The 19,008-nt window shown below is 45.0% G+C and overlaps 1 protein-coding gene across 1 annotated transcript in view; it reads left to right on the forward strand.

Moving 5' to 3' along the window:
• The window catches only part of LOC124775879 (N6-adenosine-methyltransferase non-catalytic subunit), a 76,095-nt gene extending 57,750 nt beyond the window's left edge, over positions 1 to 18,345 (forward strand). The window contains exons 6-7 of the mRNA XM_047250713.1: positions 3,516 to 3,688; positions 14,804 to 18,345. Of these exons, the coding sequence (XP_047106669.1) occupies positions 3,516 to 3,688; positions 14,804 to 15,062 (432 nt within the window). The 3' untranslated portion in view covers positions 15,063 to 18,345. The remainder of the gene's footprint in view (positions 1 to 3,515; positions 3,689 to 14,803) is intronic.
• The last annotated feature ends 663 nt before the right edge of the window (positions 18,346 to 19,008 follow it).

Here is a 19,008-nt window from a genome sequence, read left to right on the forward strand (position 1 = left end):
TATATATATATATATAATGGAAGGAAACATTCCACGTGGGAAAAATTATATGGATATGTGCGTGTGTGCGAGTGTATACCTGTCCTTTTTTCCCCCTAAGGTAAGTCTTTCCGCTCCCGGGATTGGAATGACTCCTTACCCTCTCCCTTAAAACCCACTTCCTTTCGTCTTCCCCTCTCCTTCCCTCTTTCCTGATGAGGCAACAGTTTGTTGCGAAAACTTGAATTTTGTGTGTATGTTTGTGTTTGTTTGTGTGTCTATCGACCTGCCAGCGCTTTTGTTCGGTAAGTCACCTCATATATATATATATATATATATATATATAATGTGACTTACCGAACGAAAGTGCTGGCAGGTCGATAGACACACAAACAGACACATGAAATTCAAGCTTTCGCAACAAACTGTTGCCTCATCAGGAAAGAGGGAAGGAGAGGGAAAGACGAAAGGATGTGGGTTTTAAGGGAAGGGGAAGGAGTCATTCCAATCCCAGGAGCGGAAAGACGTACCTTAGGGGGAAAGAAGGGGTATACACTCGCGCACACACACACATATCCATCCGCACATACACAGACACAAGCAGACATTTGTTCATGAGAATAAAGAAGTAGTTGTGTTTCATGAGAATGATATTTTGTGAATCCACGTTGGCTATTTCAAATTAGTGCAGACTTCAATGTAAGATACTTTGAATAGTTCGCACAATGAAACTCTGTGTCAAAATCCGGCTGAAAACCCAGAGGGATTCTGGCCTTATGTTAAGTACACCAGCAGCAAGACAAAACAAAAATCATTTTCTTTCAGGCAGTTCATAATGTTTGAAAACAGTATATGTACCAAAATCCTACTGCAAATCGATGTTTGTGATATGGATCTGTAATTCAGTGGATTACTCGTATATCCTTTCTTGGGTATTAGTGTGACTTGTGCCTCATCTCAGTCTTTAGGTATAGATCTTTCGACAAGCGAGCAGTTGTATACGGTTGCATGAATGGAGCTGTTGTATCAGCGTACTCTGAAAGGAATCTGTCTGGTGTTCAGTCTGGACTGGAGGGCTTGCCTTTATTAAGTGATTTAAGTTGCTTCACTACACCAGGGACATCTACTTCTAAGTTACTTATTTTGGCAGTTGTTCTTGATTCGAATTCTGGAATACTTACTTCATCTTCTTTGGGGAAGGAATTTTGAAAAACTGTATTTGGTAACTGCTTTAGTGGCACTGTCATCAGTAATATCATTGTTATTGCACAGTGAAGGTTTTTGTTGTCTTGCTGCTGGTGTACTTTACATAAGGTCACAATTTCTCTGGGTTTACAGCCGGATTTTGACAGAGTTTCATTGTGGGAACTATTCAAAGTATCTTACATTGAAGTCTGCACTAAATTTTGTGCTTCTGTAAAACTTCAGCAATCTTAGGGATTTTATGCTCATTAAAATTTGGCATGTTTCTTTTGTTGCTTCTGCAACAGTGTTTTGCTTTGCGTACAATGGGGGATCAGTACCATGTCATATTAAATTGTGTGTTATATATTTCTCAGTTGCTGTTGATACTGTTTCCTTGAATTCAAACCACATCTGGTCTCTGTGTACATAGTCATGTTGAAAGAATTGGAGACTGTCTGTTAGGAAGGTGTCAAGTGAATTTTTCCTGTTGAAAGAATTGGAGACTGTCTCTTAGGAAGGTGTCAAGTGAATTTTTATCTGATTTTTTAAATAGACATATTTTGCACTTATTTTTAGTGGGTTTAGATGTTATGGTATTCAGTCTCGTTAAAACAACTTTGTGGTCATTAATCCCTGTATCTGTCATGATTCTCCCTATTTTCTCAGGATTATTTGCTGCTAAGGAGTCAAGTATTTTTTTGCAATCATTTACTGGGGCTCCTTGATTGACTGGGCTCCTGGATTAATTGTTCAAAATAATTTTCAGGAAAAGCATTCTGTGCAATTTTTAACAAATTGACTTTAAAACTGCATTTTTGCCAACAGATTGAGGGTAGATTGAAGTCACCACCAACTATAGTCGACTATGTGTGTTCCTCTTTGAAGTGAGACTCAAGTTTACTTTGAAGTGTTCAGCAACCATATCATCTAAGTCAGAGGGAGGGGGGGGGGGGGGGGGGGGAAGCAGTAAATTTTATTCCAGTTGTTGTCAAGCAAGTAGAACCTCTACCCTTACTAATTCACAGGAACTATCTACTTCAGTTTCACTACAGGATAAACTACTTCAAACAGCGAGAAACACATACCACCAACTGTATTTAATCTATCTTTTCTGAACACCATTAGCTCCTCTGTAAAAATTTCAGCTGAACTTACCTCTGGCTTTTGCCAGCTTATGCTACGTATAACGATTTGAGCTTTGGTGCTTTGTATTAGCACATCAAGCTCTGGTTCATTCCCAGCACAGATATGACAGTTTATGACTAAGATACCTAGATCTACCTTCGCCATGTTTGCCCTGTGCTCTTTTAGACTGATGCCCTTTCTGTAGTTTCCTGAAAACCTCTAAACTAAAAGCTCCTGTCCCCTCCACACAGCCTCAGCTACCTGTGTAGCTAATTTCTGTGTGTAGTGGACCCCCTTGACGTATTAAGTGAAACCTGGAAACTCACCATCCTGTGGCGCAAGCCGGGGAATTGGCAGCATATGTGCTTGCAGAGTTGTCTGAGCCTCTGATTCAGGCCCTCCACTCAGCACTGTACCAAAGGACCAGAATTGGATCCATCAATGGCACTACAGGTAGTGAGCTTCACCTTCATCTTGCAAGCAAGACTGGCAGTCTTCCACTTCAGCTAGCTACCTGAAACCAGAGAGAATCTCTTCTGACTCAAAGTGACATACACCATTGGTACCAACAGGGACCCCACCTGCTGTGGGCTGCACAATGTGCTTTTCATATCATCTGGAAGAACCCATTTCACATCTGGAATGACTCCTCCTGGTATGCACACAGAGTGCACACTGTGTTTCTTCCCCTCCATGGCAGCTATATCTCTAAGGGGCTCAATTACGCATCTAACTTTGGAGCTCCCAACTACCAATGATCCAACTTTCTGTGAATGCCCAGACCTTGTGGGCCAAGAAGCTTCCTCTGGGATAGGGCAAGTGACTGCATCAGGTTCAGGATCTTTGTCAGCCACTGCTAGTGCCCGAAATCTGTCCATCAGACAAACCAGGGAGACCTGGCCATAGGAATCTTTGAAAGTCTTCTCCTGCCTGTTACACCTTGGAATGACATTGCACTCGATCATGAGTGAGGGGTCAACCTCAATGCAGTACCTAGGGAGCCACAGTAGTGGACCGATTGGGTGACACATGGGACTAGAGCAAAAACTATGGAGTACCAAGTTATTGATGGTGGAAATTTTGATCAAAAGACTTGACTCATGACTGATGGCCTTCTCCTTCTCAGATGACATTCTGTGGAGAGGATATCAAATTGCAATAGAACAGTGACACAACACATTTTTCTCTGTTTGTAAATTATTCATTTCAGTAAATTTCATTAACAGGAGCACTGTCTGATGGGAATCAAAGGAACTGTTCGGCGATCCACCGATGGAGATTTTATTCATGCAAATGTGGATATTGATTTAATCATCTCTGAGGAGCCAGAATATGGGTCCTTGGAAAAACCTGTTGAAATATTCCATATTATTGAACACTTCTGTTTGGGAAGTAGAAGGTATGTGATTTCTGTTTTATGTCCCACTTATTTGGAGAAATTAAATTAGTTGAAGTTAAGACTAGCTTGTGCATAATTTTATTTCTTGGTGGTATTATAGATAGGTATGTTGACAGTGATTGTTACTGGCTTCACTATAATATATGCCATTTAATTAACCTTTCTCCAATGACAGATTTCAAAATTTCTTTCATAAGAAAGAGTCCATCAAAGATTTTTGCAGCCTCTCTCTCTCTCTCTCTCTCTCTCTCTCTCTCTCTCTCTCTCTCTCTCTCTCTCTTCATAAATGATCAATTGGAAATAGTTATTTTAATAATAGCTTGTTATTTTGTTTTATTTCATTTCTCTTTAAGAGATGTTTGAGGACTTGACATACATCTATTCACCTGTTACACATGATTATATGTATTCAACAGGTAGTGAAATATGTGTCAGCCTTTAGCTTCATCTGATGAGTTGATTCCTCCTGTAATTTCATAAATGGCTACTAGAAAGCAGAACATGTATGCAGCATGCTGCTTTAAGAACATGTTGTCTCTCCAATACCCAGGATAATTGGTTATTACTAAAATAATCAATGTTGTCAACAAATTATAACAAACTCAGTCCATTTCTAAGTTTTTGTTGCTTTATAAATTTGGTTGGAGTGGACCCATATCACTATCTGGCTTTTCACATTTAGATTTTTTTGTGCTCTGTCTAAATCAGTTATGTCAAATCTGTGCAAGATTCCATTTAAAGGCTTCATCTGAGTCCTTATTGTGTCCAGTAGCAACATCTTTTTTCCTTCATTTACAGTGAGGTAAAGGGAACTGCTGAACAGGCACATGATTATTAGAGAGAGAGAGAGAGAGAGAGAGAGAGAGAGAGGGACAGAGACAGAGGGGTGGTGGTGGTGGGGGGGGGGGGGGAATAGGGAGACAGGCACCAAGTGATTCTTGCATGCAGTTATGTGAACACATACATAGGCTGGAGAGGTGGAAAAATAAAAATTCATTGTTGCTTCATTTACAGTTCATATCTTGTACCGTAAATAAAGAAAGAAAAAGAGCATTGTGTAGCAATGAAAAAGGGAAAGTAATGTAGTTCTGAAAGTAAAATGATTAATGATTTGTCAGTAGTGGATGATTGTGGTGTACCACATCTAACAGAGCTGTATCTCAGTGTTTCGATACAAAGCAATGTAGACATTCTGCTCATAGCTACTGGGCATTTATTATAGAATATGTGTGTTGCACATTTGTGAGGGAAACCAGCAATTAGCATTTGTCCATTGAATTGCAATGAAATGCAAGTGAGAGCCTGAAAGGGGGGCAAGACCAGCCACCAGCTACAGTGTGTCCTCTTGGTCATCATAAAAGTCAGATTCTGGCTTTGGGAGAAGTTCCAGTTTATGCAAAATGGCTCACAGAGGTATAGAAAAGTGAACTATGTAAGGCGTATCATCATTATGCTTCAAACTTTTGTGTAACTGCTTTACAAAAAAGGGGAAAAATCTGTTTTGTGTCTAACTTGACTGACTTGTCAGAGTGATTTGCAGATGCCTACTTAAAAGTACTCATTCCAATAGAAACTCATTGTTACATATGTCCTTTATCCTATATCACAGATTTTACTCTGTATAGTATTTCTTGGTGCTATCTGAGAGAACTAGGGCATGTTACAATGTGCCTGTAACAGTGAAAGGGACTGATAAGGTGGTGGAAAGTATTCCTGTTTATGGTGGAATGTATCGTTTTGAGTATACAGAGCTGTATATGTTGCTTAGGGGCAGAATGTGAAGCTGTTGTCATAACAGTGAAGATAAAAAATCACCCTTACTATGAACATGAAGAAATGAATTTCAGTGATATCCTGGGACCATAGTGCTCCAAAACATATGTGCATTTCTCCTGGTCGACACTTGACAGGTGCTGCTGCTATTCATAAATCCTTTTGTTGAAACAATGCGCACAGATACCAGATCAGCTGTTTCACATAGTTATATTGTGCCAGTTGATTGTGCAGATTGTGTGTGCTGTCATTCAGTCTGACAAAGAGAAGAGACAGAAATGCAAAGAACCGTATCGGTAAGACCACAGAGTATCATTCTACAAAAATACCATGTCTTGCTGGACAAATGTAAAAAATGTAATTATCCAAACAATGTGTGGTAGATGATATAAATAGTGAAGAACTGTTTTTCAGTTTATTGTATTTTGTGGCTAGTTAGCTTATGTGGCAGACACATTAACATCAAAAAATTGAGTGGGAATAGAATTTTTTTGGTTAATCAATTTGTAGTAAAACTTAATGTCTAGTAAGTCCATGTTTTCTCAAATTTAGCCATGCATGCCATTGCTCTTTCTGGCACTAGGCCCCTCAATTATATAATAGTCATTAATGAAAGCTGTGAATGTCATGAGTCTTTAAGCAGTGTATGCCAACTTTTTCTTTTAAACTCAGGACTAACAGTGTAGTTAAATTTAAATTTATGTTTAAAGAAAGTGATATTTTTGTATGTCCTCTTCCAAATGTCCTACATTCTATCGAATGAGAGACTGTTCTTCACATTCCAGAAAGACTTAGAGTGGATAGGGCGACCAGAAAACTAATTTACTCCAGTCTTACAAATGCAGTGTTATATCTATATGTCTTTGGTGAAATCTCTGAGCCTTTTTACATTCAAAAGGGAGACAGTGTCTCCCACCTGCTCTTTACTTTGGTTCTAAACAAAATTGCAAGAGATTGGGAAAAAGATATCATAGGTATAAACATCAGAAATTCAGGATGCAAAATGAATGTTAAGTGGTTACGTTTGGATGAGGGTTTAGCAGTTATCACTAAGACCAAAGAAGAAACTAAATATCACAGGATTTCATGGTCAGCGTTCATTTCCTTGGTGGTTTTTGTGCTGACTGAAATCGCCAGGCTAGAAACTAAATATGCCATGGAAAAACTACACTAGATTGCGACAAAGGCAGTCTTCCAGATCTCTAACAAGAAAACCCATTATATAGAAAATCTTCATGAAAACAGCAAGGCAGTGCCATTAAACATGAAATATGGGATGATCTGACAGATATCTTCCTGCAAACACTCTGGATGAATCCAAATGCCTTTGTAGCTGGACAGTAACGCAAACTCAGTAGGAGCCATCAAACTTTAGAAGGCATTTAGTATCACATGGAACCAAACAAAAAAGTATTATCTTGCAATGTCGAATTACTACATAAAAAGAAAGTTCTTTTATCAGAAGCACTTTATGCATCAGAGAGAATTGTTGAAGGTCATTCTATGCCACACAGGATTTTGTGCATGAGTGACCTCTAGATTATGTCCCATAAATGTTTGATGGGATTCACATTTGGCAATATGGGTAGCCTTCAAGCCAGTCACAAACAGTTGTGGTCTAGTGACATGGCACATTGTTCATAAAAATTCCATCATTGTTTGGGTACGTGAAATCCATGAATGGCTGCAAATGGTTTCCAAGCAGCTGAACATTTCCATTTACAATAAATGATGGGTTCAGTTGGAATAGAGCACTCAGTCCATTCCCTGTAAACACAGCCCACACCATCATGCACCAGCGTGCTTAGTGCCTTGACAATGTGGGTCCATAGCTTCATAGGGTCAGTGCTACACTCAGGCCCTAACCTGGGCCATTATCAACTGAAATGGGACTCACCTGACCAGGCCAGAGTTTCCCAGTAGTATAGGGTCCAACCGATATGGTCGAAAGCCCAGGTGATATCATGCTGTTAGCAAAGGCACTTGTGTTGGTCATCTGCCACTGTAACCTATTAACACCAAAGTTTGCCACATTGTCCTAACAGATACAGTCGTCGCACGACTCACATTGATTTCTGCAGATATTTTCCTACTTCATGGAGCATTGCTTGTCTGTTAGCACTGACAACTCTACCCAAATGCTGCTGCTCTCATTCCTTAAGTGAAGGCTGTTGGCTGCTGTGTTGTCCATGGTGAGAGGTAATGTCCAAAATTTGGTATTCTTGGCACACTCTTTACACTGTGGACCTCGGAATACTGAAATCCCTAATGATTTATGAAACTGAATGTTCCACGCATCTAGCACCAACTACCATTCCACATTCAAAGTCTCTTATGCTCGTCACGGGCCATAATCGTGTCAGACAGCTTTTCACATGAATGACCTGATTACAAATGACAACTTTGCGAATGCACTGCCCTGTTGTACCTTGCGTACATGATACTACTCCATCTGTATACACCCCCTGCGGGTTCGGGGGTTAGAATAGGCCCGCGGTATTCCTGCCTGTCGTAAGAGGCGACTAAAAGGAGTCTCATATGTTTCGGCCTTCTGTGATGGTCCCCTCTTGGTTTTGACCTCCTTTTATTTCCAAATTTCCGTTGTTAGTGCGTGCCATTTGGGGAAGGACACCTTACGTGGTGTTTTTCTATTGGTCCATCATGCTCCACCATCTTGCATGTTACCTATTGTCGTGTGGGGGGGGACTACGCCCAACATCTTCTGGGTTGTCTCCTTCTCGCCTTGAGCGCACTCTTCTTCTTAGCGCCTACGACAACTGTGGACCCTTTCAACACCTAAAATCCAGCACGGTAGCCAGTCCGTTGTGGTGGGGTCGTCATGTACCCTCTTGGTGGTAGCCCCCTGACCACGCAGGGATCGCACTACAGATGCCAGAGCTGTTTCCTCCCCATGCATGCCAAGGAGTATGTGCCCATCTTGTCTGGGGCACGGGGACTCCAGGCAACGGGATATCGGCCAGGTACCCGTTGCTTTGGCTGGGTGGCGCCCTTGGGGAGAGCCCTCGTTCGGAGTAGGTGGCATCTGGGCAGATGTGGCGCAATGAAGTGCAATAAATCACACCAAGCTGGTGGTCGCACGGCCACCAGCGTCTCTAAGCGTGGTAGAGTCGACTTTGATGCTGCACAATATGACCCTCAGTCGTTCCCCTCGTTGGCTGCGCCATGGGAGGGACGCCGATCTAGTGCCAAGTGGGAGCCTTACGTACCGCAATACCTTGTCTGCAGCAGGACTGATGGTGACTCCTTTCTTATGACGAAGCCTCTGTTTTTTGTGGAACACCTGGAGGATAAGTTTGGGGAAGTGGCGGGGTTGTCTAAAATGAGGAATGGGTCCATCCTCCTCAAGACGTCCTCCCCAGCCCAGTCACGAGCGTTGCTCTTGTGCGATAAGCTGGGTGACGTCCTGTTACCGTCACTCCCCACAGTAGCTTAAATATGGTCCAGGGAATTATTTATCATCGTGACCTCTTGTTACAATCCGATGACGAGCTGAGAGCCGACTTGGAACGACGTGGCGTCCATTTTGTCCGTCGTGTGCATAGAGGGCCCAAGGCTAACAGGGTGGCCACCGGTGCCTTTATCTTGGCCTTCGAGGGTGATGTCTTGCCCGAGAAGGTCAAGGTAATGGTTTACCGTTGCGACGTGAAGCCATACGTCCTTCCCCCGATGTGGTGCTTCCAGTGCTGGAAGTTTGGGCATATGTCCTCCCGTTGCCCATCCAGCGCTACATGTCGAGATTGCGGACGCCCCTCTCATCCCGATTCTCCATGTGCGCCTCCGCCTGTATGTGTCAACTGTGGGGAGCACCACTCTCCATGCTCGCCGGATTGCCCCGTTCTTCATAAGGAGCGGAAGATCATGGAATTTAAGACCCTGGACCGGCTTACTTATCGAGAGGCAAAACTGAAATATCCTGCTTCCCTTCGACCATCTTATGCTGCAGCCACGTTATCGTCGCCCACGCGAGCGACGGTTGTCACCTCATCTGTGCCGCCTTCAGTGGGCCCTCGGGGCCGTGTATCTCTGTCTGCCCCCCTCGTGCCTGGGGGCAAGCCTCCCTCTGTTGCCCCCTTAGCAGTTGGGGGCAAACCCTCTTTTGTTGCTCCCCCCAAGCTTCCTTCGGGAGTGACATCTGCTCCACAACCGGGAGGCTCGATTCCTCCCCCTCCTTCTCCGGCGGCGTTGCCTCTGCCGGTTCCTCTCTCGCGGAAGGGGTCCCTCGGGGCTCTCCCTTCCTACGTTTCTTCTCCTTCCCAGCCAGATGTCAGCCAGTGGCTGAAGGTTCCGCCACCTGCTGGTCATAGGGCTTCTGCGTCGTCGTCAGCCTCCGACGCTCCTTCAGAGAAGCTCTCCCAGCCCTCTCACCCTAAGGGCAGACGCGAGAAGAAGGAACGGAATGTGTCCAAGAAGAAGGACGTTCCGGCGGTTTCAGCACCGCCTGCTGTACATAGTCCTGGCTCCGGGGATGAGGTGGAGATCCTCGCCTCTGCCGCGGATCTCGCCCTCACGGAACCCTTGGGGGCCTCTCCTATGGACTCAGCTGACTCTCCCCCAGTGGCGGCAGTTGGCTCTGAAGCGCTGTCTGCCTCTTAGTCGCATTCACGCCCTCCCAGTCCCTTCCTGCTTCCATTCTCCAATGGAACTGCGGCGGTTATTTCCGCCACCTGCTTGAGGTCCGGATGCTTCTGAGTGATTCCCCTGTGCTCTGCATTGCTCTGCAGGAAACTTGGTTTCCTGCACTACGGACCCCCGCCCTTCGCGGTTATCGGGGATACTATAAGAACCGTGCTGCCTGTCATCGAGCGTCAGGTGGGGTTTGCCTCTTTGTTCACCACTCTGTCTGTAGTTCACCAGTACCCCTTCAGACGCCTTTAAAGGCAGTTGCTGGCAGGGTTGAGCTCTCGCCGGCTATTACTGTTTGCTCTGTTTACATTCCTCCTGATGGGGAGCTCCCCCGACATGTCTTGGCTGCGCTGCTGGCTCAACTCCCGCCACCATTGCTGCTTCTGGGCGATTTCAATGCCCACAACCCTCGGTGGGGTGGGACTGTCTCTGATGACCGCGGTCGGGCCGTGGAGCATTTGTTGGCTCAGCTCGACCTTAGCCTCTTGAACACCAGTGCTCCCACGCATTTCAGTGGCTCGTTCTCGGCCATCGATCTCTCTCTTTGCAGCCCCGGACTTGTCCCATCCCTCCACTGGAGGGTGCACCCTGACCTGTGCGGTAGTGACCATTTTCCCATCAATTTGTCACTACCCCAGAGTCGTTCTTCTGGGCGCCTGCCCCGCTGGGCTCTCCACAGCGCAGACTGGCCGGCTTTTACTTCTGCTGCTGCCATTGAGTCTCCCCCACAGGGTGACATTGACGAGGTGGTCCGTGTTTTAACCACATCCATCATTTCAGCGGCCGAGGCTGCCATCCCCCGATCTTCTGGCCTCCCTTGGAGGAAGGCTGTACCCTGGTGGTCGCCGGAGATTGCTGAGGCTATTCGCGACCGGCGGCGGGCTCTCCAGCGTCATAGGCGGCACCCGTCTCTCGAGACCCTCATCGCCTTTAAGAGGCTCCGTGCCTTGGCACGTCGTCTTATTGCACGGCGTAAGCAGGAGTGCTGGGAGAGGTATGTCTCATCCTTGGGCTCCCATGTCTCCCCCTCACTCGTGTGGTCCCGGATCCGGCGGATTTATGGATACCAGACCCCTATGGGTGTCCCTGGGCTCTCCTTGGACGGCGCTGTCTGCACGGACGCTGCCGCCATTGCTGAACGGCTTGCCGCGCACTTTGCTCAGAGCTCTGCGACTGCCTCCTATCCCCCCGCCTTTCGCTCTCTAAAGGAGCGAGCCGAGCGGACGCCGTTCTCATTCCACACGCGTCATTCTGAAACATACAATGCTCCTTTCAGCGAGAGGGAATTCCTCGCTGCCCTCGCCGATTGCCCTGATACAGCACCAGGCCCAGACTGCATCCACGCGCAGATGCTGAAGCATCTCTCCAGGGACTGCCAGAGACACATTCTCGCGATATTTAATCGCATTTGGAGCGAAGGCGTGTTCCCGTCGCAATGGCGAGAGGGTGTTATTGTCCCCATCTTGAAGCCCGGTGCGGACCCACTGGCGGTGGACAGCTATCGTCCCATTACCCTCACCAACGTTTTGTGCAAATTGCTAGAACATATGGTGGGGCGGCGTTTGTGTTGGGTCCTTGAGTTGCGCGGTCTCCTCGCTCCATCCCAGGGTGGCTTCCGTCGGGGCCGGTCTGCAGTGGACAATTTGGTGCGGCTGGAATCTGCTGTCCGTACGGCCTTTGCCCGACGTCAGCATCTCGTTGCTGTATTTTTCGATCTGCGGAAGGCGTATGACACCACATGGAGGCATCATATCCTCGCCACGTTGCATGAGTGGGGTCTTCGTGGTCGGCTCCCGGCTTTTCTTCAAAGCTTTTTATTGCGCCGCTCTTTCCGGGTGCAAGTCGGTGCCACCTCTAGTTCCTCTTATATACAGGAAAATGGGGTCCCGCAGGGCTTGGTGTCGAGCGTCTCCTTATTTTTAGTGGCCATTAATGGTCTGGCTGCAGCTGTGGGGTCGTCGGTGTCTCCTTCTTTGTATGCCGATGACTTCTGCATCTCATTTAGCTCCACGACTACGGGAGTCGCCGAACGCAGGCTGCAAGTCGCCGTTCGCAAGGCAGCATCATGGGCTCTGACTCATGGTTTTCAGTTCTCTGCTGCCAAGACTCGAGTTATGCACTTCTGCAGGCATCGGACGGTCCACCCTCATCCTGCACTTTACCTTGACGGCCACCTGCTTGAAGTGGTGGACACTTGCCGCTTCTTGGGACTCGTGTTTGATGCCCGGCTCACATGGGTTCCTCATGTTACTCAGCTGAAGCAAAAATGCTGGCGGCACCTCAACGCCCTCCGCTGCGTTAGCCACACGTCTTGGGGTGCGGATCGCTGCACGCTGCTGCGATTGTACAGAGCCCTTGTGCAGTCTCGGCTTGATTATGGGAGCCTGGCCTGTGGGTCTGCATCACCCTCAGTGTTGAAGTTGTTAGACCCCATACACCACTGTGGGGTCCGGCTTGCAACTGGCGCTTTTCGTACGAACCCCGTGGATAGTCTACTGGTGGAGGCCGGGGTTCCCCCGCTGCGGATTCGCCGCCATCGACTGCTCGCCGACTATGCTGTCCACGTGCATTGCTCGCCAGGCCATCCCAATCGTCGCCTGCTTTTCCCTGCCATGGTCCTCCATCTGCCCGAATGGCGACCTAGGTCTGGGCTTTCCGTCGCTGTCCGGGTTCAGTCCCTGCTGTTGGAATTGGGTTCATTCCCTCTTCCGCCTCCCTTCCGGGTCCGTGCACCTACGCCTCCCTGGTGTTTGTCCCGGCCGTCCGTCCGTCTGGACTTGGCACAGGGACCCAAGGACTCGGTTCCGCCTGTGGCCCTCCGTCGCCGTTTTCTTGCTCTCCTCGCCTCATTTTCGGACTGTGAGACTGTCTACACTGATGGTTCCCTGGTTGATGGTCGCACTGCCTACTCTTTTGCTCATGCTGCCCATGTTGAGCAGCGCTCCTTGCCGGCTGGCTGCAGTATTTTTACTGCAGAGCTGGTGGCCATATTGCGCGCTCTTGAGCATATGCGTTTCTGCTCAGGTAGGTCCATCGTGATCTGCAGTGACTCCCTGAGCAGCCTTCAGGCCATCGACCGCTGCTATCCCTCCTCTCCTCTGGTGTCCTCCATTCAGGAGTCTGTTTCCGCCATTGCCCGTTCTGGTCGTTCGGTGGTCTTGGTTTGGACGCCCGGTCATGTTGGCATCCCAGGGAACGAACATGTAGACAGGCTGGCCAAAGGGGCGATCGACGCCCCGGCTTCGGAGATCGGCCTTACGGCTCGCGACCAGCAGCTGGTGTTGCGCCGTAAGCTGATTGGGATGTGGGCTGCTGAGTGGCGTGGCATGACAGCCCCGAATAAACTGCGGGCTGTCAAGGGGACAACCGATGTGTGGCGTTCCTCCCTGCGGGCTTCTCGCAGGGACTCGGTAGTCCTGTGTCGGCTGCACATCGGCCATACATACCTGACGCACGGCCGTCTGTTGCGTCAGGAGGATCCCCCCTTGTGTCGGTGTGGGTCCCGGCTGACGGTCGGCCACATTTTGCTGGAGTGTCCTCGACTGCGCACACTCCGGCAATCTCTTAATCTCCCGGGCACTTTGGCTTTGGTTTTATCCGACGATGCCTCCATGGCTGACAATGTTTTACATTTTATCCGTAGTAGTCCTTTTTATGGTTCGATTTAGGGAAGTCCTGCGCCTTTCCCTTTCTGTGTCTTTTGTCCTTGTGTCTGTTGCTGTTCTGGTGTGCCGTCAGATGGTTGACTCTTTCCCCTTTTTTTTCTCGTGGTCAGTCGACCAGTCTCCGCCCATCCTCCTTTCTTCTGTTTCTTTCTGTCTGGTGTTCCTCTGTCCTGTTCTTGTCTGTAGTGTTTGTTGCTGCATTTGTGTTCTTTTAGCGCCTGGGGGGACGTCTCCTCCCTCTTTGGTTTTTACCTGCTCCGTAGATTTTCGGCTCGCCTGATTTTGGAATGGGGGACTGATGACCTTCGCTGTTTAGTCCCCCTTAAACATCCCAACAACCACCACCACCACCACCATCTGTATACGTGCATATCACTATCGTATGACTTTTTTCACTGCAGTGTATATGATTGTTTTTGTATTATACTCAACAATAGCTTCATCAAAATACAACTCAGTATTTTTGATTCAAAAGAAGTCAAAATCAGCTGATTAGAACACTCTATGGAAGATTTATAAGACATGGACATCACAGATGAAATTATAATAAATGATCTAGCCTCTGGAACACTAGTAATGAAGCAAAGACTATGAAGAAACTTAAAAAGAAGGCTAGCAAGAAATGGTAAGAAAGAACTTAGTAAATTTGTGAAAAGATTTTGGAAGAATAAGTGGCAAAAACCACCAAGTTAGATATCAGGTTTAAATATACTACTTAAGTACATGAACAAAGAAAGAAAGAATAAAAATGCTGACTAGTAAGTGAAGATAAGGTCTTATGACCCACTTTATAAGTAAGCTTTTCTGAGTGTGATATAAGTGGTATCTTGTGACAAAGCTTTGAACTCCTGAGCAACCATATGTAAAAATATCATAAAGCAAGACACATTTTATTTTATTTATGGTAAATTACAGTATTTTAATTGTTTTATTTTCTCTTAAATTAATGTTTCATCTAGACTATTGATAGGACTACACTACACTAAATCAACTGCAATCACTGATGTACTTCTTTTTTGTGTTTGTGTTCCAGGTTGCATGTCTTTGGACGAGATAGTACAATCAGACCAGGTTGGCTTACAATAGGGCCTGAATTGACTAACAGTAATTTTAATGCTGAGTTATATGCTAGTTATTTTGCCAATGGACAGACAACAACAGGCTGTACAGAAAGAATAGAAGCACTGAGACCAAAATCCCCTCCACCAAAAGGCAAAGGATCATCTGGTGGACGAGGCAGAGGAGGGCCATCTAGGGGTGGTTTCTCACGGGGTCGGGGCAGGGGTAGATAATAATATTTGTGTTCATACCTTCTCTCATATAATAACAATGTGTGTGCCACACAGAGATCAGAAATGAAACATACCAGGAAATAATGAAAACTGTGACTTAGAAGAATGTGCGATGTGTGTTGACTATACATGTAGTAAGCAAGCAAACATGATTCTAAAGTTTTAATTACTAATTTGCAATGTATAATACTTTATTAATGTGCATATATCCTAAACCAAGATTTAACTGCCCACATGACTTGTAGTAAATACAAGTGAGATTTTAACATGGATTTCATGTGTTGCAGATATTTGACAAATTTAATAATTTTGTCAGTTTCTGCTTTAGTACTTTATTTTATAGTGATCTTCCTAAAGACTTTACTGTAAATTATTTTATGATTAACTTTCTATGAAAGATGATGTGTTATAAAACTGGTGTATAACTTCTTGTCTGAAATATAACTAGCATTGAATGTGACATGAGAGACAGGATAAGTAATTAAACATTTTGAGAACTGTTTCAGTAAGGGTCAAACTACTCACTTCTGAAAAAATCATCCAAAAATCCTGTGCCTTAATCATCACAGTTTTCTCTGTAGGAAACAGTTAAAGAACAGGGAAATGCTAGAACAGCTGGATGCTATACTGTGCTACCAGTGTGTTCCGACAACCAAAACAGTATCTCTTAATTCATAAGTCCTGAGAATAGGAATAGCATAAATATCTTCCATTGCACACATGCAGTGTATTACTACACACAGGGCTACTATAAATGATTCATTTATTTCCAAAGCTCTGTGTTTTACAAAGTATTACATATGCAAATTAGACTGATGCATGAATAGAGCAGTAAACTCACCAAGTTTGTTCAAAAAGATTTCGGGCTTGCAGCTGGTCATCATAAACTTCATTGCACAATATTTCGGCTGGACAACTGCCAGCCATCTTCAGGTGAGCCGAACGAGGACTGACGAAGATGTTCTCCACTCTGTCTTTTATAGTGTGCTGATAGTACTGCCGTGCATGCATTGCAGTCGCGGAGACAGAAGGGCCACACTGCCCAGCGGCAGCGCTCCCGCTGGTGGAACTGCAATACTCAGCTGCCATCGGTATTGTTGCTGGCCGCAGCTATCGAAGTCTTCTGGCGTCTTCATCTCGAGCAAATTTCGGAGATGACGGGATTCCATGCATTATTCAACTGGTAACCACTGTCGTGGTTCATTAGATTTCCCACAATGCGTATTTCAACGGATTCTTTGATAATGGAATCCCCAAAAGTTGTTGCTGTGGCCAAAATCGAAGTTTTGTCGTACTCCATTGAATGTCTGTTAGAAATATGATGTTCTGCAACTGTAGACTTACTGGGTTGCAGTAGGCGAGTGCAATGTTGATGTTCTGTACAACGCTCCTCCACTGTACGCATTGTCTGTCCTATATAGGCCATACCACATTGACATGGTATTTTGTAAATTCCTGCCTTCTGCAGTTACAAGTCATCCTTCACCGATCCCAGCAAATTCGAAATCTTAAAAGGTGGCCAAAAAACCACTTTCACATGAAAATTATTAAGAATCCTCCCAATCTTGAAGGAGATATTTCCAACGAAGGGAAGAAAAGCTAGGGACTTGGCTGGCGCGTTCTCCTCTTTATCCACTTCTCGGTTCCTGGCTTTTGTTGAGAAGGCCCAGTTAATTTCCCGGGTCGACTATCCATTGCCTCTGAACACCGTCCTCAAATGTGCAAGTTCCTTAAGCAAATTCTCAGCATTTGACACTGTATGTGCCCTGTGCACAAGGGTTTTAAGTACACTCATGATCTGGGATGGGTGATGGCAACTTGAAGAATGCAAGTACAAATCAGTGTGAGTGGGCTTACAATAGACAGAATGTCCCACCGAGCCATCACTCTTCCGTTTAACCAAAACATTGAGGAATGGAAGGCAGCCATCTTTCTGTAGTTCCATAGTAAATCGAATATTCTCATGGATGGAGTTAAGATGATGAAAAAACTGCATTAACTTTTCTTCTTCAGGGGGCCACATTTTACACTCTAAAAATGTTCTGCAATTGCCCTTCTGGTCACATGACGCATGTTCAAGTGGTAGTCAAGTTCGCTACGCACCTTATGCAGTAACGGTCTGTCTGTGGTCATCACAGCAGTGTTGATGTGTTCTCTAAGATGTTCCAGTGTTCTGGGCAGTGGAGGTAAGTAAACGTGGTCCTTAATGTACCTGCAAAAATAAAAGTTCGCAAGGCACGAGGTCAGGCAACCTAGGGACCAAAGAAACATAGTCACATCATCTTCACCACTATGCCCAATTCAGCAAGTTCATTGTTCAGGTAGCAATGAATATCGAAGCTCCAGTGAGGGGTACCCCGTCATGTTGGAAGATGACGTTCTTGGTATCAGCAGTCGACTTTGAAAACAACCACAACTGCTACGTACCAAGTTGAGAGGTATCCGTCACAGCCTTCCCACGGAAGAAAAACTGCCCATACAGCTTTGTCTGTGACATTGCACAGTAAACATTAACCTTTCACATATCTTGTTCAAGTGCCAAAATTTCCTGAGGATTTTTAGTGCCCCACATTCTCACGTTGTGGCGATTAACCTTTCCAGATAAATGGAAGGTTGCTACATTGCTGAATATTTGACTGCATACAAAACTTTCTCTCAAACTCTCCATAATTGTATCCAGTACACTTGGCTGACCGGTAATTTTCTACTTACAGATATAACCTGTGTCCCTAAATTGTCAATGCCAGTGCACAGTGCTCTGTGTATATGGCAGTTCTTTTCCATACTTCCTTATGAATGCACACTGCTCTGTTTCAACAGATAAACATCTTGCATGCTCTAACACATGAAAAATCTTTTCTTGCTTTGTTGCCATTTTGTCAAGACACTGCACTCGTAGTGCCAACCAGTGCACACAATGCAGATTCACTGAGTTTACTGTTATACTCATGCATCAGTCATATTTTTGCACTAATAATGCTGTGGAAAATATAAAACTTTGAAAATGAATGATCATTTATAGTACCCCTGTATAATTACTACTTGACATAGATTGTAACAATTTGGTATTTTTTGTTTGTAAGTTCCAAAAAAACATTAAATTTGTGGCTGTTAGTCAGGTTTCTTAATGAAAACTTTAGGAAAAAGAGCTTAAATGTTGTATACACCTCATAGTTCATTAGGTAAAGCACAGTGTAAATAAACTCTCTTTCATTATTGTTTTTCAACCTTATTAGCTAAAATAATCAACGAATAACATCCTCAGATATCTTAAGTTTTGCTGACACTCGTACATCATATGCACTCAAAAACTCTAATATTTTGTGTCAAAATGATACAGGTGTAGTTTATGTACATACATCTATATTGCAATGTCTGACTCAGTTTTAATATTAACCATAAGTGATGTCATACTCTACATAAAGAGTTTAATTCACAGATTTGATCTGTAAAGTTCATTCAATATTGATGGGTTATTACATATTATTTCTAGAGATTTGGAGTTTCCTACAAAATACGATGCTTAATACCCTAGTGGAAAATAAAAAAATGAAAGCTTTCCAGCAATTTTCTGAAAGGTATGTGTAGAATGTTGTGGATACCAATTTCAGCATTTTGTTCTGTTCTTTTCCAAAATTGCGAAAGATAAGTGCCAGTATGATTTGTTTGAAAACGACACAACTGATTTCCTGTTCCATCCTTCCCTATTCTGAGTTTATACTTAGTCTCTAAGGATCTTGTTGCTGACAAGATGTTAAAATTGTCATCTTCCTTCCTTTTTTAGTGTTCCACACAGCTTGCACCTCTTGTTTCATATGATCAAGGGATACTGCCCCATCACTTCTCTCACATACTTAAAGGGGCCTAGGTCGGTTGATTGTGATGGACATTTTGGAGAGTGAGTTGGGTAGTACAGGAAGCATGTGTTTGGATATTGCCACTCACG

This window comes from Schistocerca piceifrons, chromosome 2 (assembly GCF_021461385.2).
Source record: "Schistocerca piceifrons isolate TAMUIC-IGC-003096 chromosome 2, iqSchPice1.1, whole genome shotgun sequence".
NCBI lineage: Eukaryota > Metazoa > Arthropoda > Insecta > Orthoptera > Acrididae > Schistocerca > Schistocerca piceifrons.